Source organism: Gossypium arboreum, chromosome 12 (assembly GCF_025698485.1).
Source record: "Gossypium arboreum isolate Shixiya-1 chromosome 12, ASM2569848v2, whole genome shotgun sequence".
Taxonomy (NCBI): Eukaryota; Viridiplantae; Streptophyta; class Magnoliopsida; order Malvales; family Malvaceae; genus Gossypium; species Gossypium arboreum.
Window position 1 is genome coordinate 116,234,158 of NC_069081.1, and position 26,634 is coordinate 116,260,791.

Consider the following 26,634-nt stretch of genomic DNA (forward strand, 5'->3'; position numbering starts at 1 on the left):
TAATAATTTTATACTTTTTGAAGTTTTAAAATTTTAAAAATTAATTAATTATTGACATGGCGGCATCCTCATGTATGCCACATCCACAAAGTTAATAGGCGTTAACTTTTTTATCTATTTTGGGGTGATTTTACAAACAACATGAGCCAAAAAAGATGAAAACTAAATGAGGACTAAAATGACATTTTTGTAAAGTTGAGAGGGTCAAATAAGTCATTATACTTTTTTCAAGAGTAAATTATTAATGTATCATTGTTTAATAAGTGTCTTACAATTAAAATTTAAGTTGATTAACTTTATCCTAGTCAATGACAGATCTTGACATTAAGTTTCGGAAGAGTTTAATTAAAATTTTTAAAAACTTCAAAGGTTTTAATGTGAATTTCCAAAAATTTTGATAAGTTTAATTAAAACTTCTAAAAATTTCAAACATTTTATGAAAATTTAAAAAAAAATTGAAGTGTCTAATTGAAAATATTAAAATTTTTTAAAAAAATTTCAGAAGTTTTGACAGCCTAACGTGGATGCACCTCCGATCCTACTAAAGGTTTAACGGGGACTGAGATACGGAGGTTTGTCTACATCAAAGTTGTGAAGGGTCATTTTGTTGTGTCGTTATAAACATTTATTTGTTAGCAAAGTGTGAAAGCTTATTCATTAAAACAATGTGACTATGAACCCTGTTTCATGGACGATAGAGAGATTCCTTCATTTTATTAGCAATATCTCATCATCTGAGGATGTAAATTGGATAAACCCTTTTTTCAATTTAATTTGAAAAACCATCATTACATAACATCACTTGTCTGTCTCAACAATTTAATTCAAAACCCCAATGCATACATTCATGATTGTCCAACCATCCCAGCTTGACATCGACGCCGCAGGCGTCTTGATCAAATTTTCGCATTTAAAAGTGAAATTTCAACCTTCTTATCCATTTTGGATAGTAGGTTTTTATGAGATTTCACACTATATATGATTTTTCACGAAACCCAACCTCTTTGACTTAATCAATCAGTAAATACAGATCCACCCATTGCTGCTGCTGGTTTTTAGCTATCGAAATCCCAAACTAGATTCTTGATGTTATGATTGGTTGCTTCAAAACCACATGTTTTGTCTCTGACATTGGACCCATCAAACAAGTTGTGGAGGGGGGGGGGTCTTGTTACAAAACATGCAAGCACCATCATGGAGCTTTGATATAAGCGAACTTGCAAGACATGTTCGAGACATTGTTTGGACGATATGAACAGCTTTACCCTACTTTGACTCTAGAATCTACTTATGTTGAAATCAATCTTGATATGAAAATTTTTACAGTACCATAAACAAGTAGTGTAAATTTCTTATCAGTATTCCCATGTGTGGCAGAATGTGAAAACTGCTCACATGACTCACTCAGTCCTATTGTGTCAATGATATCTTTTTTCTGGTAAACCGAGAATTTTTATTAATGATCGAACAAAGCTCGCATAAAGCTGAAGAAAACGACGAACGGGAAGTTCATCGTGCCAAGACACGAGTAAAATGCTAATTAACACTGAAACAACAAACACAAACAGTGATACAAACATGAACAAAACATCTTATGAGGGCCATAGTTCAACACTGAAGATTAATAATCAATAATCCATTACATTAAACTGCTGCTTAACGATATAATTCAACATAATACTAAGTAATCAATATGGTACAAACAGTGATACCACTTGAAAGCAAGCTACTTCAAGATTTACTATATAATTATACATAAGCTAGTTGTTCATCAGTTAAAAGTATGATATATTTGACTAGGCAAATTTAGAATGACTTTGTATTATTATTCAACCTGGGAAGGCCAAAGGAAAGCTCCCATTGCAAACTTTCTCTTTTGGTTAGCATCTCCGATGATAGGAAGGCCATACTGGTTAAGTAGGCAGTCGAGCTGCCATTCAGGCATGTTCTCATAGTCACTCTTTTTGTACCTGGGATAGTGGAGTGGCATCTGAAAGTAACAACACTTGTCGTTGCTCTTTGCTTGGTGGTAGTTCCCATTAGCCATTACTCTTGCAGCCATGTCGAATGCTTCGGGACAGTTTGTTCCACTCATCTTCTTCTTCTTGTTCACTTTAAGACAACCAGTGTGTTTGTTGAAGCTAGCATGTTGAAATGATGTCTAACTCATTTTTATAGGCAATGAAAATAATTTATTGAATTTTGCATGAATAAAATTTGATTTGAGTTAGAGCGTGGACCTACGTCTAACAATTTTCTTCATCTTTCCAACTGGAGACGTAATGTTCAAATTTTGACATTTCCCGAGTTGAAGTTGCAATGTAGTTGTGGGTTATAAGTTGGAGAATTTGGTAAATGGTCTGAATTTTGAATGTTACTTGTTGATTAGATGAATACAAAAATATTAAGGATGCAAAACCTTACCTATATATTTAATATGTAGGGTGGGTCTAATCCGAAGAAAAAACAAATGCTAAGGATAGAATAGAATTAATTAGTTGCCTAAATAAAAGGGAAAGAAATTTGGATTTAGTGTCATGATCTGAAACTTGAATGCAAGACTAGTATTTTGCATTTGTCATCTGAAATTAAACATGGGTGCTGTCTAAATCAGGTTATTGAAGATAACAAGGACATGGTAGCCAAAGCTCCACATTTCCTGTGGATCACACTCTTATACCAAATCCAAGCAGTCATTGGTACACTGAATAAGGACATGATGAAAATTAATTGCAGCAATAAGAGTAGTTTCAAACCTGATTTCCCCATTTGCTTAATATCTTTATACAACAGATTACTCCTGAATGTAACTAAAATCTAAAAATAAAACATGTTATTAGAACTTAAATATTGGGGATATCTCACTATATTGATTTTCTTTGTTGTGGTTTTAAGAAAATTACTCAAAGTCAACATATATAAAGCAACTAAAAATCTCGTTAAGTTACCATCATTAATAAATGGGCAAGTTACAATTTATCCCTCCAAATTATAACATTTTAATTTAATTTTTTAAAAATTATAAGAATATAAGTTAATGTAACGATGGAATGAGATTTTAACTCTTATAAAAATACATAACTCAATTCCAACCCAAAAAATAATTTCTGATTCTGTCTATGTTCATGATTATTGTTGTTTCTTCATCGCACTCCAATTTACTAAGATTTCTTAATCTTAGAGGATTGGTTAAACGGCAATTATTATTATGGTTGAAGTCCAAAGAATTTAAGGGGCCAAAGAACAATCATCATCGTAATCAAATCTAGTTTATTTGTTGTTTAAATATTTAAGGACTTAATACATCAATTGGTACTTGAATTTGACATATTTTCTTTTAATATGATACCTATATTTAAAAAAGTTATATATTTTGATACCTAAAGGTAATGATGTTAATTATTGTGGGTTTAATTCAACTTTTAAGGTTGATTTGGTGGAAGTTAGCTAGTAATATTATTAGGTTTGAATTTTCATGATTTTGTTAATAAAACTAATTTAGTGTTAATTGTGAATTTGTTTGAAATTGTGTTTAATTTGTTAAATACAATTATGATGTAGTAATTTTTTCGGATTTTAGTGTTAATTTGATAAAAGTTAATTGCTAATGTTCTACGTTTTGTTACTAGTGTAATAATATGAATAAAAACATATTTAATACATATGTTTTAAAATAGTTAAACATAAAATAAAGAATAATTAGTAAAAATTTAAAAATACGAGATGAGTAACTCATGTAACAAATAAGACATCTTCAAAATAAGCGAAAATATTCTCAATCTACCAAATATAGCATTAGTTAATTATGAATTTTCATGAAATCAACCTAAAATCTGAATTCGTAAACACTTTTATATTAGGGTACTGAAGTTTATAATTTTTGCTAATAAGAACATCAGGAAAAAAATAAAAATAAAACACAACATTCAAAAAAAGTGTGGAACTTATGTATTAAGTCATTTATATATTAGTTTTATTTTGCTTTCCATCTTTAAAATCTCTAACTTTAAACAAGAGCAAATCATTATCCCTCCCGGCACCCACGCAGTATTTTTAATTGTTTATTGCTGCTGCTTTTTTTTCACATTTTCTAGTCGAGTCAATTTCTTCTGATAAAGCTTCCAAGATCGAATTAACTCCGTTTTCAATTCTACTCGATAATACGGCCCCGGATTTTTGGTTGAGCAAACTGGGTAGGAAATATCTGGGAACCCAAAATGAGGGGCATTTTGTTGGAAATTATAGCCGAAACTATCATATACATCAAAATTTATAGATTTACAGTGGTAAAACATCAGTTACATAGAATCATAGAATGCTTACTTACATCTCAATAAAGAATACCCTACATTTGAGTAAATTACCAATTATACCTCTCTCTCTCTCTATATATATATATATTACAAAGCTTAAAAGGACTGCACCTTAGTTTCAAGGATCACCAGCAGAAGTAAAGACACATACTAATATAGCATACACTCTCGCTCCCACAACCGAGATGGAAAGCCTCTTAGCAGAAGTTACCTCAATCTCGATTTTGCATTCCCGTATTTACGGTTTGTTTGATCCTCTTTCTCGAGACTCAGGAAGTGTCATGATATTCTGGATTCTTAAGCATGTAAAAGAATAACTGGAACCTAGCTCTGGATAATCTTGATAACCTGGAACCATAACTCCAGTCTGGCTCGACTTTACTCTGCATATAATTTTATATGAATCAAAGCCAAGCCTATTATAATGAGCCACCGAGCAGACCGAGTCATCCATGTATGACATATTTGCCTGAACCCAAGATGGCTTCAATGCTTAAGAATAAGCCTCGAGAATAAAACTTGGCAACCAAATGACGCCAGTAATTGATGACTCTAAGCAATTAACCTTCTCCTTAAACCATCTGCAATACTTTAATACATCCACTAGAATTTGCAGCAACAACCATGTCTGATTTCCCTCTCCAGCAAACACTTGATACAAACAGCCCGTTGTCATCATCCGTGTCTTTACCAGAAATGGGATCAATGGACCCAAATTTATGAGAAGTTATTGGCATAGGCAGTGATCTATAGTATGCATAAACCTAGGACACAGCATTTCAATATGTTAATGCTTTGCAGTCAAAACAAGCAGATAATGCATTTATTGAGTGATATTAGATCCCTCCCCCCCTGCCTCATGAAAACTGAAGAAAACCAAGCTTAAGTTAAGGATACCTCATTTGTTTCTGAGCCACATGCTATAAAACCATCAACAACGGATAATCCAACAAAATTCTGGAGAAGCAAGTAAAACATCAGAACCAAACCCAAATGAACAAAAAGGCTTGCCAGGGTCAAGAATATTAATGACAAAAAACTATTTTTTAGTAGAGAAATGCCAACCTTCTCATTTGTATGTCCACAAAATGTTAAGCTGCAAGCATTAGAGGGCATGCCCCCACTGCTAGTTTTATTGAGATCCCAAAGCTTTAATGTGTTGTCAGTGGAAGCAGTAACTACAGTTTCCGAGTCCAGGAACTTCACATAGCTCACAGCTTTATCATGACCATCAAGAACACACCATGGGGCTCTAGCATTCCGAAGATCATAGCAATACGTTTTGTAATCCGCAGAACCAAATGCCAGTAAATGAGGGGAGTGAGCAGAAAACTGAACACAGCAGACATTTGCAATGTTCCTGATGGTTCCTAAGCAGTTTTTCTACACCCAGAAAGGAGGGGGGAGAAGGTTAATCTCATAAGCTTAGGCAACTTTGAGCAGTGCTTTCAAGGCACCTTGAATGACGGAAGATCATTATGATTATGCAAAAACAGTTCAAATTCATATCCAACCTGCACAACATGCATAAACAGCCGAGGACAGTTTCTTGTGATCTTTATAACTCCTCTATGACTTAAAAGTATACACTGATCAAATTCTATGCATTTGTAAACAAAAAATGAAAAGATCCATAAAATCATTCCTATTAATTGCTTTGTCCAATATGCTTAGGTAAGAAAAGTGTTCATCCATGATCAACAAGAGCAGTGAATTATAGACATTCTCATAAAACTTATTTCTTTGATATGTTGAATATAACAAAGTATGTACAACCAGGAGACTAAAGTGTGTCTCGCACCAGTGGGCTTAACTTAACCTGGGTATGAGATCCAGCTTCTGCATTTATACTCTTTTTGTTGCTCTACCTAATTTGAATAGTTTTCAGAGGGGAAAAAAGTCACGTATTTTATGCTATTAAAGCCATAAGAGACTGAAGGCGAACATACCTCGTTAATGCTCCATAGTTTCACGGAACAGTCATCACTGCCACTAGCCAATTTTGTTGGATACACCTGAGAAAAGTCAACAGACCAGGCTCTCTTTTCATGTTCAATGTAATGAGAGATAGCTTGACCGGTGCTTGCATCCCATAACTGGATCTCATCCAAGCAAATAGTATCAATGAGCGATACATGAATTTTATAGAAAATACTAAAGGTAATTTCAACAGCAATATCTTATGTGGATAAGGAAATGACTGAGCTGCATGCAAAGCAAATTAAAAAGAATCATGGTTATTCCAGGAGCCAAGAGCTTTGCATTTCAAATATATTATGGCACAACGGAACCAACATACATAAGCTATACCCACAACATTATTTAAACAAATGAGACTTCTAGATCGAAAAATTCACTAGCAGCATCCAAAAGTATAGCATGGGGTTGAACAAGGGGACCTCCAAAACCATCACAGACACCACTTTGAACATGGTTATAGATGGTATATCAATTTTCTTAAAGCCTATGATTTATGTCTAACGAAGCTTTAGATTAAACTTACCATCAAAAGTTAAATAAACATATGATCGTAGCAATCAAGCTATTGTGAAGTACTGTAGTTAGACAGTTCTAAGCCATGTCCTTAGCTTCTAAGACCAGAACAGTTTCATAGGTCAAGCAAAAGATTTCTGGTTTTCGTTCAGGAACAACCATCACCTACAGGCTATATGATCAGCAGCATAAGGAAAAGCGACTAGTTTCAAAATTGCCAAGAGGAAATAGAAAAAGAAGATCCAAATTTATTAGAAGTTCAGCAAACTTTGAACCAGAAGAGATTCAATGGAAATGTCACAAGAACTAATGACAACCGAAGTTTTGAGGTAAGCACGTAAGATACAAGCAGCTCCTGTCAAGTTAGAATCTAACAAAAATCCCCTGCAATTATACCAGAGATATGACAGTTGCCACAAGCATTCACTTCATCAACATTCATACCAAAAAAAAAACCTGGCTCCATAAACTAGAAAATCTACAAGTCTGGAAAGATGTACAAACCTTAACCAGACCGTCGTAGTCAGTTGAAGCCAGATAGTTCTTGATATAGTTATTCCAGCAAACACAGCTAAGCTTTGATTTGTTTAACATCTCAATGACTGGATAATGAATATCAACAGAGTCATTAAAAAGTGCATTAAATTCAAATATCTTTATTTTCTTAGAGACACCAGCAGCAGCAAAATAATCCTCATCACGATCAAAACTTAAAGAACAGATTACATTCGCAGAGTTGTTGAACTCCCCACTTCTCATTATCCCACGGACTTCAAACTTGCTATATCGAGCATACTTACACAAACCATCAAAGAATACTCCAAGGCTATCAGGAGGACTCGGTATTTCTTCATTGTTTTGTGTCAAATGCCCATTGTCACGATTTTTCAGTAAATCCTTATCTGGCCGTCTCATAGAATCGGTCTCATGAAAAGGGACTCTTGACCTCATAGAGAAATAAGCAGATTCAAGCTGATTGATATTTCTCATTAACCTCATTTCATTGTCACTGGAAAACGGGTATAAGCTTGAATGCATCTCTGAGATTGGAGGTTCTTTACTATGGTGCCTACATTCCCTCACATTGATGGAAGAATAAGTTAAAGGTTTTCTAGAAAAGTGCCTTCTTTTCTCAACCTCTTTAATATCTGCTTCCAAGCAAGCAATATCTTCCATTAATTTCGAGGCATGCTTCTGCTTTTTCTCTTTTGATAAACCAAGGAAATGCAATAATAATTCTGATTCAGTATCATCTCGGTTAATGGATGACGACAGTTCTTCAGCAAATACTTCTTGGAATCCATTAAGAACTCCAGATTGTAGGATATCCCTGATAAATATCAACAACTATAAACTTAGAATCCTATATTGAATTATAAATGGACATCAGGGTCCTAACATTTACAAATACAAGCACAAAGAAAGCAAGTTTGTACTAACTTAAGCATTAATGCTTAAGACTTAGCCGTAAAATAATAAAGCCGAAAATGGTTTCATCAACATACCATTACCTGAAATTTAATTCCATGCAGATCTCCAAGATGTGCCTTACCTGGTGCATTTTAAATACTTCCACATTTTTGTTTTTTATAGTTTGTTAATTTTCTATTCTTGTTCTTTCCACCAATAATAAATGGAATATAATTCTCCAATCAATTCATCATCTGATTCACTGATGCTTTTTGCAAGATACATAGGTTATCATAGAGATATAGCTTACTAGATATATATATGTAATTATCATAGTCTAATCACTAAGGCATTTAAAATTCTAGCCAACACATTGGCATGCTACTTTTTCAAAGTCTCCATATCCAACATCAGTTATAAGATTCTAGAGCTTCACATTTAGCACCGATGAACAATTTGTAGTACCTGGTTGTTGGGCGCAAAGAAGGTTCTGGGTGAAGTAGTCTAAGACAAAATCCAGCTTCCTTGAGATTTTCTGATAGAAAAGTTGGAGGAAAAATCCTATGGCGTAGATCCAACATTGCAGCAGCATGTGCTCTCTCAGATTCAAATTGACAAAGCAACTGAGAGAAACAATCAAATTGCCTTTTAGAACGAATACAAATATCCACTCTCTTCCACGCAGATTAAAAATAGATAAGAAAACAAATAAAAGATAGAAGAACAATTGGTTTTTGTACCTCAAAAAGCAGCACACCCAAACTGTATATATTAGATAAAATTGAGCAAACACCTTCATTGATTTCCTCTGGACTAGCATACCACTTCTCTTCCAACTGCTCATTCACAGAGACTGACTGATGCTGAGCTGAATTAGAAGAATGAGAGCTTCCAAAATTGCTAAATTGTGTATTTGGGCAATGTTCGCTAGATTCATTGTGAGAAAATTGGGTGTTTATGGTTTCATTTTTGAGGTTAGCTCTAGAATGGAACAGAGGCCACCTAGTCAAGTTTGTGTTCTCATTGATCTTTTGCTTTTTAGCACAAAGACCAGTTGAGGAAATCATCCCCTGCTTCATTGGCCTTCTCCTAGTCATAAAGTTCTCAGAAGGAGAGGAATCTTTATCCAACATAGTATCTAGAAGTCCTTTCTGAACACCTGAACCAATATATTTAACCTGATTAGCTTGCAACAACTTGAAGCAAGAAAGGCGCAAGTCATGCAAGATAGCTCCTTGAGAATGAGAATAATCAACCAGATCCACAATTTGTCTAAATATATACAAGCACTCAGCTTTGTTTGCTTTATGAGACTGAACTTTCAGCCATTCTCTCAAGTTTATCCCATCATGATCACGCTCACCAGCCCTTGGCACTATGATCCCATTGGGAGAAGTCACAACAGCTCTATTATCCAAGATTAGTGAAGTATTAGAAGCCACCAAAGGGCTTCCAGCAGCTTTCACAGGAGGAATAGGAGCCACCATAGTTTGCCCGGTAGATTTTGTGTTATTTCGATGTCTAATGTCAACTCTGGAGGCATCATGAGATGGACCTCTACATATAATGCCCTTACCTTTCAATGTAGTTTTAACAAAAAATTCAGAAAATCCTGATTTTGATAAAATCTTTGTCTTGATACCTCCATGAGATGGCTGACTGCCAGAAACCTCATTATTTTCACCACCAATCAATTGTGCTGCAGCTTCAGTCTGCCCATCACTCAAAGGTTTGTGACCCAAAATTTCAGGAAAAGATGCACACCTTGCATCCAGTGGCATACTTGGCATTGCCTGACTGTTGTCCATCTTGCCGCATGAACCCCCACTTCCTGATCCGCTTGCCAACTGATAAAGATGTTGCCAATGGTTCTGCCTCATCTGCGTTTTTTCTCTATCCTTTGATGTACCAACTACGGGTATGTTAGAGCCATTATAGTTTCTCAAAGTTAACTCTTCAACCATGTCATTTTCATCATTATAAGTACAAGGGCTAGTACACCCATGTTCCAACGCATTCTTTCCTTCCAATACATCACCAAGAACACGGAATGAAGCATTAACCTCAACCGGTATCACCATTTCTTGGGACACCAACAGGTTGCAGTTGTCAGGTTTGACCAAATACTCAACCTCTTTGCCCTGAAGGTGAGCCCCCTCAGCTGCATCTATTGGAGCTACTTCTTCAATTATTTCTTCATCCATGCTTTAGGCGCAAACTTTCATCCAACAAAATGTCTTCTTTCACTGCATATTGCTTCCTAGTGAGAAACCATTATAATCATGTCTGTAACTGTTATCATCAATCCCACAAATCTAAGGGAAGTGCCAATTGCATATTCGTTAGGTTTAAAGATATCCAAACGGGCTTATACAAGAATTCCTCAATTTTCATGAAGTGCATAGTTTGAATTGCCAACGAGCAAATATGTGTACAAATATTAAGCAATAAACTTCTTATTTGTTGAAATTGTGAATCAAAACGTCTAAGCACTGCTAAAAACACAGGCAAGAGCGTGAGTAATCAAATTCGCTTTTATTCCAATTTCATAAAACCTAATAACGCTTCCCTATAATGCACAAAATGAAATTAAAATTCCAAAGTCTCAATTATTTCGTTATTCTCAACCAGTACCAAAACACCCCAACCCCAATCAATATTAAGCAAGGATTATTTCATCACTTATTTTCTGGCAATAGAAAAGAAACCAAGCAGAAATGGGAAAAAAAATCAATTTAAGAAAACATACCGCACCAATTCTTGGAACTGAAAACTCGAAGAACTTGACCCGCCCAAGTGAAGAGGTGAGAATCCGCGAAGTAGAAAAGGAGAAAGGCTAAACCTGGAAATCAAAAAAGAAAAAAATCGTGAAACCCTAGAAATCTTAGAACCCTAAGAAGCAATGAAGGTGAAGAAAAAAAGTTGGATGGATAAAGTAATTATTATTCCTGAATTTTGGAAAATTAATAATATCTTCAGTTAGAGAAGCAAATTTTAAAAGTTACTGGAATTTGGCCCCGCCACGTCGGGGATTGACGGTTTTCTCAAATTATATATTTCAATTCATTATAACATAAAAAATAGTACGTTTAATTCAGATCCAAATTATTATAAATCCTAAATTACACCATTCATTTTTTTCCCATCATTCTCCTTTACTTTATATATTTTTTCCATATATTTTAATTAATAAGTAACTAAAATTTAAAATAATAATAAATTGTATTGTATCTTTGATATTTGGATATTTTGATAAATTAATTCTAACATCTATACATCAAGTAATTTGATACAAATTCTAAAAATTATGTACATTTTTATGAAGTAATAAATTAATGTTTAATTTTACCCTCTCCTTTTCTTTTTCTTCATTCTTTTTTTTACTTTCCTTTCTTCACCCTCACCCTCTCCCTCTCCCTTCATTCTTTTTTCTTATTTTCTCCCCATCTACTTTTTCCACCCTTTTATTCATCTGCTTCGTCAAAATCTTGCATAATAACCCAATTTAATTATGTGGTAGGTTAGAATGTTAATTTTAGGAGGATTAAGATAAAATTACACATATTATATGAAAAATTCTTGTAATATATTAATTATACTACAAAAGATTGGATAAAAGTTTGTTCCATATTATTTTTCTAAATATATGTAAGTTAAAAAAAATAGCATCAGTACATATTTTAAAAACAATTAATAAGAAATACCATATCATTAATTAAAATTGTACACGATATTCTTTTAATGAAATAAAACCACTAAATATAGAGCCTAAATCAAAAGCTTCAATTATCACTCTCAATATAAATAACAAGATTATCTATAAAAAACTCTCCAAACTTGGCTTCTTCAAGAAAATTTTCAATTTATTTTTATTAAGAATAAATTTTTAATATTATTTTAGTACTATAAAAACACTAGAAAGACCTACTTCTATATTTGGAAGTCATAGTATGTATATAAAGGAGAAATTAAAATTTTAAACCTTATGGCTCCGCCACTTCCATTTATGTTGAAATTAAAATTTCAAAATTTGAAAATTATATAAATTATAATTAATTAATTATAAAATTAAATTTGATAGTGATTAAATTCACAAAATTAAGTATAATACAAAAACTATTCTTCAACCACAAAAGTAAATAGGTGCCCAAATAATATATTTTATTGTAAAAATCTGAGTAACATAAATATCTATATTTTAAAGTTAAAACTTAAATGTGATGTCTTATTTAATAATCATCACTCCTACAACTTGGCAATAACTTCCAAAAAGGCAATCTAACAGAGCGTATTCTAGCAGCACCATTTCCCAACGTTATTGCCACAGCACATGTGATGCTGAAGAATTTAAACAAACACTAAAAGTAGATGTTACTCGGACAGGTAAATTTCAAAAACTGATACATATCTGACACCATTATGCTTTTCTCCTAAGCTTTTTCATATATTTCACACATCATACCTCTATATTTATATTTATATTTAAATATGTGCTATTTCGAACAAGAAAAGTAACATAGCTAAATAACCACCTAAATTCACAGCAACTCCTGACCACTAAAATAAACTGAATATCAACCAAAAATCTAATAATCCATCAATCAGATATCCTTAACTCAACCCCAAGAACATCCTTCACCAACTCGTATGTGACGAATGCAATTGCTATTGATGGAACCACCTGACGAAAATGGCAAACAACATTTTATTATTTAAATGTACAGGTAAGGTATACAAGTACAGGCACTTTTCTTCAAACAGAATGCAAGAAGTTAATGATAGAGAAAAAGTATTTGGTACATCAAGAGAAAGTTGATTGCAGAGACTAAGATGTTACACTAACCTTCACTGAATTGGGAACCAAACCCTTGTATAATGCTCCAAAACCCTCATACCGAACTGTTTTCCTGAATGCATCAACCATACCGGTATATTCAAGGGGAGCCTTGCTATTCCCATCACCAGTGACAACTGAAGCTGCATCTTTCCAGCCCGCCATCTGCATTCTACGTCGAATGACATCAAGAGGGTAAGCAACTGTCTGACCAACGGTTCCAGCAGCAGCTCCACATGCCAGCTTTGTTGTGACACCTAATTCAGAGTCCTCGACTAGCCCAAATGGTCTGATTTTGATCAACCAGTCTTTCAGAGATTCGTAAACCGCAAAGTTAAGACCTACATAGGGTACCTATAAACATCATAAGAAACATTTAGGCTTTGGCATACAAACATAAGGTGAAAGATTCTTCCATTACTGAAGTCATATACTAAAAGTAGAAAATTATCAGACATTGGAATTTGACTGTTAGCCATGAACAGCTATATGCCATACAAAAACCAACACATACTTAAGTTCAGGCAGACCATAAATGGAACTCGTTATACTAGTAGAAGTCTAGATGCATCTGGATGCTCATACCTAGAATGCATAAGGCAGTAAATTATGCAGGTAGTCAGATTGCAAAAGTTTTACTTACAACTCCTATTACTGAAGGTAACCAGCCTTTGTACAAAGCACGAGGTCCTTCTTCCCGCAAGACTGTTGTAAGAGCATGAAAGATTCCTCTATAGTGGCGAGGTGACATCTCGGTCTGCAAATATAACATGTGGATGGTAGCCATCAAGTGATAACAAGAGGCTAGTCTGTCCCTAAAGGCAAAAGAGAGTTGATCCAACTTAAGTCAAATAAATTAATGTTTCAGAAAGAAACTCAAAAGATTACCTGGACAGTTAGACGACCTCGTACCATATCCATTGGATAAGTGGCTGACATGGCAATGATTCCAGCACATGCACCAGCTCCAAGGCGTAGAAGTGGCGTGAGTTGAGCATCCTCTACAAGACAAAATTAAACGAAGAAAGTACTTCGTAAAATGCTAACCACAACATCAATAATTACTGCAAAATGCAAACTCTTCTGCCAATCAAGGCCATATAAGAGATTCCATTTTCCCTTCACATGGTAAATGCAGACTGAAAGTATGCATATACACGCTTTGTTGGCACAACCAAGTGCATTTGTCTCTTTTGACACAAAATCAGATATTCAGCACACCAAGTTCACAAGCAGGACATGTTTCCCTCAATAGTTGCATAGTCAATAAATTTGAATCATGCCAATCTGCTTCAGATCTCGGTCACATCATAAGTGCAATTGGAGGGATAAATAAAAACAAGAATTGTGAAGGCAAAAAGGATACAGGCATACCATTTCCTGATTGCTGTCGGTAAAGGTATAAAATCCCCCTATATTCAGAAAGAAGTAGAAGGGAAGATATCAGTTCATATTTTGTATACAGTTGCTCAAAGATAAATTTTGGATACTGAGACAGGCATCCTTTTAACTGTTTTGGTAAAAATTTGTGATAAAAACAACTGAAGGCCAAGGCTTACTTAGATGCTTCCTCATAGCTAAAAAACTTCACGGCTGAGTTTGGGATGATGCGAGCACAATTAGTACCATTGCCTTTAAACATTCCTCTAAAACCCTCGGTTTTCCATATATATTTTAAACCCTGGATTGTTCCATTGTATTTTATACCATGCGGATTCTGCACCTGCAGGTTCAAAAAGGAAATCCTGTAATCTGTACTCTATAAGTGAAAGAAACTAAACTATAATACTGATACACTAAGAAAACATACCACGCATTTAAAGAACTACACCATAAGCAAAATCAATAATAGATATTAAGTTGACTGTTCAATCTAGAAGAATAAGATGACAATAAAATGAGAACTTAACGAATAAGGACCAAATGACAATAATAAAATATTAAATTAACTACCTGAAGTAAAATCTTTAATCTTTCTAGGGGGGCAACAGCACTACGTGACCTGAAACAGATATAACATACATTCAGTAAATGCAATAGGCAATGAATGGTAAGTCAAGCATGATATCAACGTGAAGTGAAGAAAACCATCAAAAATATAAATGCGTTAACATTTCTCCATTCAATTGCAACTATTTTTCAAAGGAAAAAAGTTACAAGCAAACTTGTAGACCAAGGAATGACTATATTCTTCACTGATCAGCATCAAAGATTCAATTCTTCCTCAGTTCCTCCATTCAATTCTCACAACTACCCATCAAGGCCACAAGAGTTACCACCAAATTTCTCGAAGCATCAAATGCCACCATCACCATGTTCTCATCCTTGAAGTTTAAAGAAAATGCTCCCCTACCCTTAAGAGAGTGGAATATATGAAATGGGAATGACCGCATTGATAAAACATCTTGTTAAAAATGTCACAAATTTAAAACCCTAAAGTATCAAGTCCTGTAAAATCCGAAAAGCGGAGAAAGAGCTTTTCTTCTGAAGGTTCAAACAACATTAAACTATCATTCTATAGAAGATTAACTCCTAATTAAAACAAATTATTTATATGTCCTATATTTCCAAATTAACAGCAATTGATACCAGACACTGATCTGTGCATATTTCCAATTTATCATCAGTTCTTCAAAAATAACAGGGAAAAAGGGACCCCGATTAAGTAACATCATAATCAGAGAAAAGGTTTAAAATTTCAATAGCTGCTTTCACCACAAAAAAAAAAAATCAATAGCTGCAAGGAAGAATAAAACAAACAGGAGAATATTTCCATGAAAAATAATAAAAAAATCACTGTTTCTAAAACAATGAAATGAATCCATAGCAAAAAGAATAATATTAAAAATGTTAGCTGAAAGTGGGGAAAAAAAATACTACATCAGTTGAACAAATACGGCCCTGCTTTTTCTATTGTCAAGACTGAAGAAACCAAAATTAAAGTCTCAAAAATAAAATAAAAATACAATCAAACTACTTAAACGAAAAAAAAAAAGGGGAAAGCGAATCTTTTAAAAGAAACAAAGTAACTCACACTCCACCGGCGACACCACCAGCGAATAGAGACTTGCAAATACTAAGGAACGCGTGGCTCGGGGCTTGAACTCCTTCCTTAGCGAACTTCGCTTCTTCCGCCAGATTCACAATCGTCGTGACAGCCGACTCGCTCCTTTTCACGTCCTCAGACGCCATCTTTTGAGATAGACAAAAGTAAAATGACGAAAAAAAAAAAGCTAGCCGGAAGATATATCAACGGAACTTAGTTATCCGGTCGAATACGGCGTTAACCGGACCCCGGTAATCGTCGAAGAAGAGGAGATCGTCTTTCCAATGATTATGGTAAGGAGACAGAACGAGTAAGCATTGGCCAAGGAGTTCAAAGAGGAAGGCGCTTTGGAGGAAAATATGACTGTCTTAATACCCTTATTCGAGGAAATGGATAAAAATATGTGCGTAAACTTATTTAATTGTGGCTAAATTTGATGTTAAGTGTAAAATAAGAATTAACTCAATGATAAAATTATCCAAAATTAAAACCAAAATAATATCTACATTTCATTTTTAATTTATATGTGTTTTAAAATAATAATATTTGAATAAATAAAAAATTGTAGAATATTTATAAATAAATATGGGCTAAATTACTAGACCCAAGTTTACTAGTTTACATTTTAGTTATTTAACTTTAAAATTTTACAAAATGGTTATTAAACTATTTGAAAGATTTCATTTAAGTCACTGGACTGTTAAAGTCGTTGTTATATAACTTTTTCCGCTTGCACCAAACGAAAGCTTTTTTACCCTTCTTTTCTACAGTTCAATTTTTTTTCAAAAAACAAATTTGAGCATTATGAATTTAGGGACCAAAATCCAAACAATTTTCTTTTCTGATCTCTAATAATGATTGTCAAATTGACTTAGAATTAAGGTATATTCTTCTACTCGTTGATGGGTATTGATCCATTATATAGGCTGTCGAATCGTTACTTAAAGCTCGTTAGCCAAACTTTTTCTAAAAAAAAACTTAACAGCCTACTAACTTAAATAAAAATTTCCAAATAGTTTAATGACTTAAATTGAAACTTTCGAATAATACAATGACCATTTTGTTATTTTGAATTTGAATAACCAAAATGTAATTTTACTAATAGTTCAGTGACCATAAATGTAGCTTACCCATAAATATAAATAATTTTATTTAAACATGATTAAATATTAATTATAACTATTATAAATAATTAATTAAAACCTATGAGTTTAGGATTTAAGGTCTCAAGTTTAGAGTTTATGATTTTATTATTTATTTATAATAATTATTATTTAGTTATGCTTATATATATAAAGTTATTTATCTTTATTTATAAGTCCTCTGTTATTTTTTGTTTTATTTATTGATAAGGTGTCGTGTTTTTATTCATTGATGATGCATTGAATTTATACATTAACGATACATCAAATATCCTCATTTTCTCAGTGTTTGAAAATTCAAATTAAATTATCAATTCAATGAAATAATTGATTATATAAAAAAAATAGTTAGTAATAACTCAATTGTAACAAACCCACTGTAACGTCCCCTTACCCGAGACCGTTGCCGGAGTCAAACAGGAGACATTACAAAACTTATCTTAGCACTTAAACAGTTTTCGTAGTAAACTATCCATCTGCGTCACGGTCGCTAAAAAAATCATATCTCGAGTTACTGAAACTCGAAATCCAATTCTGTAAATTTTTCCTGAAACTAGACTCATATATCTACTTACTAATTTTTTCTAGAATTTTGGTCAGGCCAATTAGTACAGTTTATTAGAAAAAGTCTCCCTGTTTCAGGGTTCGGCTACTCTAACCCTTGTGCACTACTGAATCAAATTTCTTCCTGTACAGAAATCCAATGACTATGCCATTTGTTTCAATTAAAATAGACTCAATAAGGAATCCATACATATAAAGTTTGAGTCCTAATTCTTAATACACAATTTATGGGAATTTCTAAAGTCAGAACAGGAAATTGCTCTAACCTGTTTCACCAAAACGTAAATATCTCATAAAATACAACTCTTTTACCTATTTTGTTTCTTCCATATAAAAATAGATTCATTAAGCTTCAATTAAATATTTTATTAGTCATCTAATTCACTTTATACTATTTTTGGTATATTTTCAAAGTTGGACTCATCATTCTGTCCAAATCTGTTTTAGTATAAAATGTTGATAACTAAGTTTATAACATTTTCATTTCTTCTCTCTACAATATTTACCAACACTTCCTCTTATTACTCTTCACTAACATATCAAAACATACCATACTTAAGGTTTTGGTAACATTTACAAAACATACCAAAATATCACTTAACAACTTAGATACTTTCAAAATGACCAAAAGACATCCTAGGTACAATGCCATTTTCCAAAAAGATAGAAACTTCACCAATTCGAGTTTGGGGATCACTTGTATCTTTGAGTCCTTATACTTTAAATACCTAACTGCAGACGAAACAAACCGTCTGTTGAGAATACTCTCGATGGTATTTCTATAAACAATAGCTTAATCAACTTTAAAACATGGTAATTCAAACACATTATTGCTATTATTCAATATCAATCAGTACTTTAATAACATTTACTTTATTTACCCTTATTAACATAACTCGGATACTAACGATACACGGATCCAACCCACACTCCGGGATAAGCACATAGTGCTTTATCGGAACAAATTCGGAACTTTAACATTATAGTACACAAAGTACTTCATCGGAATAAATCTGGAACTTTAACAGTAGTCAACACATAGTGTCTCATCGACTCAATGTCGGAATATCCCAATACTTCCAATTCCTATGATATGTCAACTATATCCGACTAGCCCGACACTGTTAATAGGGTATTCAAAATCACATTCATTTCAATATGGTAAAAATACTTACCTCATTCACATTTTCATACAATATCAATATCAAATATAGCAATAACGATTAAGCTCAGTTTATAGAAATACAAACCACTATTTATCGAATTTAATCGATATCTTCGTTCACTTTCTCTTTTCCCTTCTTTGATGACGTATCCAGTGCTACATTTGCTACTAACAATCATACAATTAAAAATCATCAATATACTAATTCATAAAACACATTTTCACTTTCTAGCAAACTTTTACAAAAATTCCAATTTCGTCCTTTTTCCATTACTAATCTTTTTTCTTTAACTTAAGCTTCATATTCTCTTTTAATCAACTCATTAACAATTTCTAACTCATAAAATTCATTATAAAACATAAATTTTGAGCTCTATTCAACTTAATCCCTATTTAAACCTAACTTAGAATTCTTTTAATAAATCACTCAATTTTACTTCAAACTTCAATTTCTATCAATTTAACCCATAAAACCTCAATTTATTCAACTAAATCAATATCTAAAAATTTTCTATTTTTCTTCATTTTAACCTCATACATGTAGAACTTTGAATTAGGCATCTATAAACATAAAAACTATAAGAAAATAAGCTAAAACATCTTACCAATCAAGCTTTAGGGCCTTAATCTTCAAATTTCCCTTTTCTCTTTCTTTCTTTCTTTCTTTCTCACGTTTGCTCTCTGTAACTCTTTCTATCTTTCTTTCTTTCTTTCTTTCGTTTTTTTAACTTTCTCATAAATCTATATTCAATATAATAATATTAATAATATAATATTTTTCTAATAAAATAACTTAATCTATAAGAAAAACTACTTTAACACATTTAATATCTTTACCAACTATTACACATGTTATATCATACATTCACACACATGGCACTTAGGGTCTAATTGCTAGATTAGTCCCTTTACTAATCTTTAATCTATAATTAAACTTTTATACCGTATGCAATTTAGTCCTTTAAACTAAATTCAAGCTACTTCACTTAATTAAACACTAAATAACCATTCAACTATAATTCATAAATATTTCTAATAAATATTCATGAATTAATTTCACGGAAACAGTACTCAAGACTCAATTTCTGATACCGTAACTTTCGGTTCATTACACCCATAATGTGGGTAATTTTTTTAACAGATAAAATTAATACAATAAATAAATGAGATTTTAGTTGAAGTGGTATTGTTAAAATATCTAATATATATACTTGTTATATCGCTACCTCAATTTAGACTCGATTAGATCCTCCACTATTGGGTCACCCAAGACCCACTAAGTAGCATTAGAGTAAATATCTCTAAATGTGTTCTATAGGGTGCATTGAAATTTTTTATACCAAGATTCTTTATAATTGAGTTTTAACTTATGATTATTTTTTTTTACTTGGTATTTATTTGCAATGAAATAAATTTGAAGTAAGGTTTTTAGAATAGGGTCGATGGTCAAACTACTTAAATTATCCATTCATTAGTTCAATTAAAAAAATTAAAAATCATAAAAATATATAGAAAGTAGAAAAATCAATTGAACTAAATTTTTTAGTTCTGTTCATTGATCCATATCAATTTATAGGTTAATTGGTCTAACTTTTTATTTTAGAGCAATACCTCAATTGATTCCAAGTATAACAAATCTAGTTTCAAAAATACCATTATTTGAAATCAAATTAAATCAAATCTTTAAACGAATGAGAGCACTACTCTCGTTATGTTTCATTTGGACTTGAGCTGATATTTAGAAAAAAGAAATCCCCACTAAAATATATAAAACCATGATTCAAACTATATTATTGAAAACCTAATGCATTATTAAGGAGAAAAGTTGAATTGTAATATTAAAAATTAAATTATTGAAAGGAGAAAGTGGAAAAGAAAAAGGGTTGGGACATTTGGATTATTCTGAACTGGAAGCAACATAACGTGTAGCAGTCTTGGAATTTGATGGGTCTAATGGATATAGAATATATATATGTGTCCACTGTCCATTTAGATTTTGTTCATTTTTCTTTATAAGATTCTCAACTTTACCACTTTATCCCCGGGCTTGGATAATTGGTGTCCACTTTAAGAAAACTCCTTTCATAAATACCAATTTACCTAATCATAATTAAACATCTAGAAAATAAGTGAAAACTAGAAACAATGGGCTGAAAATGAGAGAAGCCAATAATGTTTAAACTAAAAGACTATGTATCTATCCTATATGTCAAGTACATAAAACATAAAAGCCGCCCGTTTGTCTGGTCCATTGTAGTTTCAGTTTTAATTTAGGTGGCCGCCGCTTTTTACCTTTTTTTTTTTTTTCCCATTTCTACCTATAAGCTGTTAGGTAGTCCTTCCATTTGCTTTGATAAGCAAATGAACAATGCAACAACTTCAACTACATAACAAGCCCCCCTTCGCACCAATGACATTGTTCCAAGCGTTAGAATTTGACTGGTCATGAATCGGCAATAAACATGTTGTTTTAACAAGACAAACCGAAGTGATGATATCCTGTCATGGTATAAAAAAACAAATGGATCTGTGTTTTCTTTCATGGAAAAGAAAAGGCCAATGTTATCAGAGAAGAAAAAGGAACTCGATGAAAACATATGGGATTATGGGAGTCCTCTCTATGATTCATATGAATTAGCTTCAATCAGTCGTATCCTAGAGAGGCACACCATAGCTTTGCCATATCCCTGCTATCACTACGACTCGATGCGGTCGGGAATCATATCAAACAAGCCCGAATCTGAAGGGAGATTGGAGGGGAAAATGGGTAATCTTCATGCACTAGGATTGTTCCGGAAAGTCGTGAGTTGGACGCTGTGGAAGACGAGGATTAGACGGTACCGAAACAACAAGGATGAAAAGGTTTGAAGTAGCTATTCAAAATGTGCAACATGGTTTGAAATGGAACTTAAGATGCCTTAAAAATTTCATTCAAAATGTGCAACAAATGTTGGACAATAAAAAGCTACAGCTGATTGTTTTGAAGAGGTAACTGGTTTTGGCCTTGCTATAGCCATATCTGTTTGATATCCTGTAAATTCTTCATATCTATCATAATGTGGCAAAAGTTTCTTTAAACATATAAGCTTGTACGTGTATTAGGGTCAATCTCTTTTTTATTTGGTAGATGATGGGTGTTTATGTTAACCTAATAAGTAGCCATCCTTGCTTATGATATCGTGTGAAGTTTGTGGCATTTTTAACTCAATAAGTTAAAAAAGTTTCAAGCTCAGTATTTTGTTTACAGAGACATTTTCTGTTAACAATTAAAAATGATGGTTAAATTTTGGCAACATTGATTGATTGAGTAGTCTAAAACAGGGCAATTACGGCACGTTACTTACAAGCATCATCCAAGCAATCAAAACAGAGCAGGAAACTTTCTCGCATTATCTTGAAGACTAACTTCAAACAAAAAGGGTAAAAAAAACACAATGGTGCATGTTCTATTTATGATCTTCAAATTTTGTGAAAATACCCAAGCTAGCAAAACTCCATTACAGACACACACACATATATATGTTTCGTATATGATATAAGTATTTCTTGTTCTAAATATGTTACAAAACGCCGTTTCTGATTTGCCTTTTATTACTTCACTCGGCCGTATTTCATAAGTACCAAACAACTAGCCATCCTAGTTGCCCTTCTTTCTTTTTTCCTCTAAAAATATGGCTCAGCCACCGCAACCGGAGCTACGTCTAGACTCTGACGCCGGAGCTGTGTTTGTTCTCGAATCAAAAGGTCAGAAACCAAAACACTCTTCAAGAGAAAAAAAAAAAAAAGCAATGGATTTTTAGTTTCGTTGTTTTACTTTTTCTTTCTGGTTTACGATGAAATATAAATATAGGGAAGTGGTGGCATGCGGGGTTTCATCTAACGACGGCGATCGTGGGGCCGACGATCCTGACGTTACCGTATGCATTTAGAGGATTAGGATGGATACTAGGCTTCTTCTGTTTAACGGTGATGGGATGTGTAACGTTCTACTCTTACTACCTCATGTCCTTGGTGCTCGACCACTGTGAAAAAGCTGGTCGCCGCCATATACGCTTCCGAGAGCTCGCCGCTGATGTTTTAGGTAACAACTAACATCACCACCATCGTTATCATTATCATTATCTAGAATTGATTCCAACGTTTTAGGTTTGTTTTTTCAAACACTACGGAAAAGGTTTTCACATTCATGTTGCCTATCTTCTTCTTGTTGCTGCCTATTCGTTCACATTTCAAGAATAATTCCTTCTCCATCACATATTTTAATTTTTAATTTTATAAGAAATTCAATCAACTGTTATCTTTTATAAAATTTAATTAATTAAGGTTAAATTTAAAAATTTTCACCTCAAAAAAAAAATATTAAATTGTGATATTTTTATTACGGCATGAAGAATACTTCTTTGTTCTTCTTTTGGAAAGCGGGAAAGGCTGAACCGTTAAACTATGTTTTCGGGTTCTTGGAGTGATTGTCTCTCTTGTATTAGTTACACGTGACTTTAACGAATAATTTTTAGGCTTTTATTATTCAAATTATATTTTATATTTAATTCGTTTACGTTTAGTTAACTCAATGACGCGGACGCCCCAACTCATTGTTTTTAACATTTATTAAGGTCTTTAATAATTGGTGAAAATATAACAGAAATGGGTATCCAAACATTTAAGTTTTCTTTATTCGGGTGCATGGTGCCACGTTGCGGCTGTCATTATATTATTGGTGTGAAAGCAGTTGTTTAATATATTCATTCACATAAAAATTAAATATTATTTTAATTGTGTTTTGAATTCAAATGCTCTAAGTATGTAACTTTTTTAGATTTTATATAAAAATAAAATATGAATCTCAGTTGATACTCGATTGTGTAGGACATAACTTAATCAAAATATTTATATATAATAAAATCTTGTTTTAGATTGAAAATGGTTTAAATTGCTATTATTCAAACATAGAAACATGAAGATGAAACTCAACCAAGTAGGGTTTTACTCTAAAGCTTTACCATTTATTATGCAGGATCAGGATGGATGTTTTATTTTGTGATATTTATTCAAACAGCCATTAACACTGGGGTTGGAATAGGAGCAATTTTGCTTGCAGGGGAATGCCTTCAGGTATATGTATATGGCCTTCCAATCTCAATTATGTATATGTCTTGTTCATTACAATTGCTTCTGTGGCAAAATCAGGGCATCTCATTTGTCATAAACACTGAAAAATTTGGTCTCTTAAAAAATCATTACTTATATACAATACAGATTAGCATGAACATGTTTCTTAATTTTCTCCTCTAACATGATTACATTCTTGTAATGTTATCTGCAAGAACGATGGAGACGCCTGGGGACCCATTTACCTTTAATATAAAGATACCATTAATGTCATTGTTCAAATCAACCCATTTATCATTTATTTCCATCTTCCGGTGCCAAGTTAGGTGGCTTGTTTTTGTTTAACTTTTTGGCTTTTTGCTATATAGCATATCACATCAGTCTTTGTCTGTAAACATAATTATCTGCATTATGTAAGTCTATAACTATGTAAGCAATGAGCTAGAAATGAATTCATACTCTGCAATTTTATAGTTGTTATTCATATTATCCGGCTCGATTTGAATGTTGAATATGAATATTAGATAGCTATATTTATATTAACATCACTGAATTGTTCTCCTAATTCTCTTCTTTCCATATTGTAAGATCATGTATTCCAACCTTTCCCCCAACGGATCGTTGAAACTGTACGAGTTCATAGCAATGGTAACAGTGGTTATGATAGCTCTCTCTCAGATTCCCACATTCCATTCCCTCAGACACCTCAATTTTGCTTCTCTAGTTCTCAGCTTGGGCTACACGTTCCTTGTGGTTGGTGCTTGCATCCACGCAGGTATACGTTACTTGGCTCAAATTAAACGAATAGTTTGTGAATGATGTCACTGTGACAATTGAAACATTCAATGCTTGGCCCTTGTAGTTGGATGAATAGGCTTTAATATTGAACCACAGCAATGTGGGCAGCAGGGAGACCACTTGTCACTTGCTAAACAAAGCTTTTCAATATTGAGACAAAGCATTTTCGAACTTAAACAACTGTTACTAGTTGTGCAGGTTTGTCTAAAAATGCTCCACATAAAGACTATTCATTGGAATCTTCAAGTTCATCGAGGGTGTTCAGTGCCTTCACTTCTATATCCATAATAGCCGCCATTTTCGGAAATGGGATTCTTCCTGAAATACAAGTAAGCTTCAAAATCTTACATCTGAAAGTGTTGGAACATAATTTGTTTGGTTTCTAATCTTTGTTACCACCATATATGTTTCTTGGTTTTTCATTTCAACAAGATTGTATATGATACAGGCAACATTGGCTCCACCTGCTACTGGGAAGATGTTTAAAGGACTCTTAATGTGTTACAGTGTAATTTTACTTACTTTCTACTCAGCTTCAGTTTCTGGATACTGGGCTTTTGGAAACAAATCAAATTCAAACATTCTCAAGAGTCTAATGCCTGATGATGGACCATCATTGGCCCCGACAATAGTTATTGGCCTTGCAGTTATATTTGTTCTTTTACAGCTACTTGCCATTGGCCTGGTTTACTCTCAAGTTGCTTACGAGATCATGGAGAAGCAATCAGCTGATGTAAACCAAGGGATGTTTTCAAAAAGGAACCTTATCCCTAGGCTAATTCTTCGAACCCTGTACGTCATATTCTGTGGGTTTATGGCAGCAATGCTTCCCTTTTTTGGTGACATCAATGGTGTGATAGGTGCTATTGGCTTTATCCCTTTAGATTTTGTCCTCCCTATGCTTCTTTACAACATGACCTACAAGCCCAAAACATCATCCCTCATCTATTGGATCAATCTGTTTATCATGGTTGTCTTCACCGGTGCCGGAATCATGGGCGCTTTCTCTTCTATTAGGAAGTTGGTTGTTGATGCCAACAAGTTCAAGCTGTTTAGCACTGATGTGGTTGATTAATCATATGTATAAAGCACTAAACAAAGTCTTAAGCAAAAGCCAAAGTTAAAGCCCTTTCGGGCCGGCTGAAATGTACAAATCAAATGTTTCATGAGGCGTGGCCTAGGTTGAGATTGAAAGGAGCAACGTTCCATGACAGTAAGGCAATTCTGTCTTTAGAAAATGAAACCTCTGGCATCTGAAACTAGCAGAGTTGCAGTTTAAGGAAGATGTCCTGTGCTGCTATCTTTAATCTTCTCAATTGATTTGAAAGATTGGTTTTTAAACAACAATTAAAATAAAGAATGGTAGTCTTTGATTTTAATCTCTTCCAAACTTTTCTCCTAAATAAGGAATCTCTTCCTTTACCAACCGCACCGAAGCTCAAAAATCTTGGATCATGTTGTTCTTGATTATCTTTCCCATAATCATGGCGTTTGCTAATGAAGGTTTGTTAGAAGTAGAGTATGTTAAAAAAATGCCACCATTGCGGACAACCTTAACATCATAGATGTTTACATCATCATTCGTAATCAATCGTTTTCGCACAAGTTCTAGTTGCACTAGTCAATATACATTGTTCCAGTAATAAATCAGAATGTCGAATTCTTTTTTTCACATTGGTTTAAATCTTGGTCCGTATTGATTGTACCAATTTATTCAGATATCGATTCCAATTGCATTGGTCAAAATATTACTCACGGGC

General features: G+C 33.3%; 3 protein-coding genes across 6 annotated transcripts; 1 reads left to right on the forward strand and 2 right to left on the reverse strand.

The window, feature by feature from the left end:
• Positions 1 to 4,227: 4,227 nt before the first annotated feature.
• On the reverse strand, positions 4,228 to 11,500 carry LOC108453325 (protein SPA1-RELATED 2). Of its 4 annotated transcripts, none has more exons than XM_053022669.1 (9): positions 11,222 to 11,500; positions 10,966 to 11,058; positions 8,957 to 10,476; positions 8,682 to 8,839; positions 7,311 to 8,136; positions 6,263 to 6,409; positions 5,379 to 5,696; positions 5,211 to 5,270; positions 4,228 to 5,077 (listed from the first exon to the last, which is right to left on the reverse strand). In XM_053022669.1, exons 3-9 carry the CDS (start codon positions 10,418 to 10,420, stop codon positions 4,886 to 4,888), a joined length of 3,165 nt encoding a protein of 1,054 aa, XP_052878629.1. In that variant the 5' UTR covers positions 10,421 to 10,476; positions 10,966 to 11,058; positions 11,222 to 11,500; the 3' UTR covers positions 4,228 to 4,885. The 4 variants fall into 4 exon arrangements, with proteins under 4 accessions (XP_052878629.1, XP_052878628.1, XP_017606846.1 ...); XM_053022668.1 differs by having other exon boundaries at positions 8,957 to 10,462; positions 11,222 to 11,499; XM_017751357.2 differs by having other exon boundaries at positions 8,957 to 10,462; positions 10,966 to 11,490.
• An 875-nt stretch (positions 11,501 to 12,375) lies between these two features.
• On the reverse strand, positions 12,376 to 16,503 carry LOC108450393 (mitochondrial adenine nucleotide transporter ADNT1-like). The gene is made up of 8 exons (XM_017747994.2): positions 16,085 to 16,503; positions 15,004 to 15,052; positions 14,610 to 14,773; positions 14,425 to 14,462; positions 13,939 to 14,051; positions 13,694 to 13,807; positions 13,060 to 13,404; positions 12,376 to 12,897 (listed from the first exon to the last, which is right to left on the reverse strand). The coding sequence occupies exons 1-8, from the start codon at positions 16,240 to 16,242 to the stop codon at positions 12,814 to 12,816; spliced, it is 1,065 nt and encodes a 354-aa protein (XP_017603483.1). The 5' UTR covers positions 16,243 to 16,503; the 3' UTR covers positions 12,376 to 12,813.
• Positions 16,504 to 21,377: 4,874 nt separating this feature from the next.
• Positions 21,378 to 26,253, forward strand: LOC108451794 (probable GABA transporter 2). Its single transcript, XM_053022582.1, has 7 exons — positions 21,378 to 21,955; positions 22,289 to 22,711; positions 22,818 to 23,048; positions 23,982 to 24,079; positions 24,665 to 24,851; positions 25,073 to 25,203; positions 25,323 to 26,253. Exons 2-7 carry the CDS (start codon positions 22,639 to 22,641, stop codon positions 25,947 to 25,949), a joined length of 1,347 nt encoding a protein of 448 aa, XP_052878542.1. The 5' UTR covers positions 21,378 to 21,955; positions 22,289 to 22,638; the 3' UTR covers positions 25,950 to 26,253.
• Positions 26,254 to 26,634: the final 381 nt, after the last annotated feature.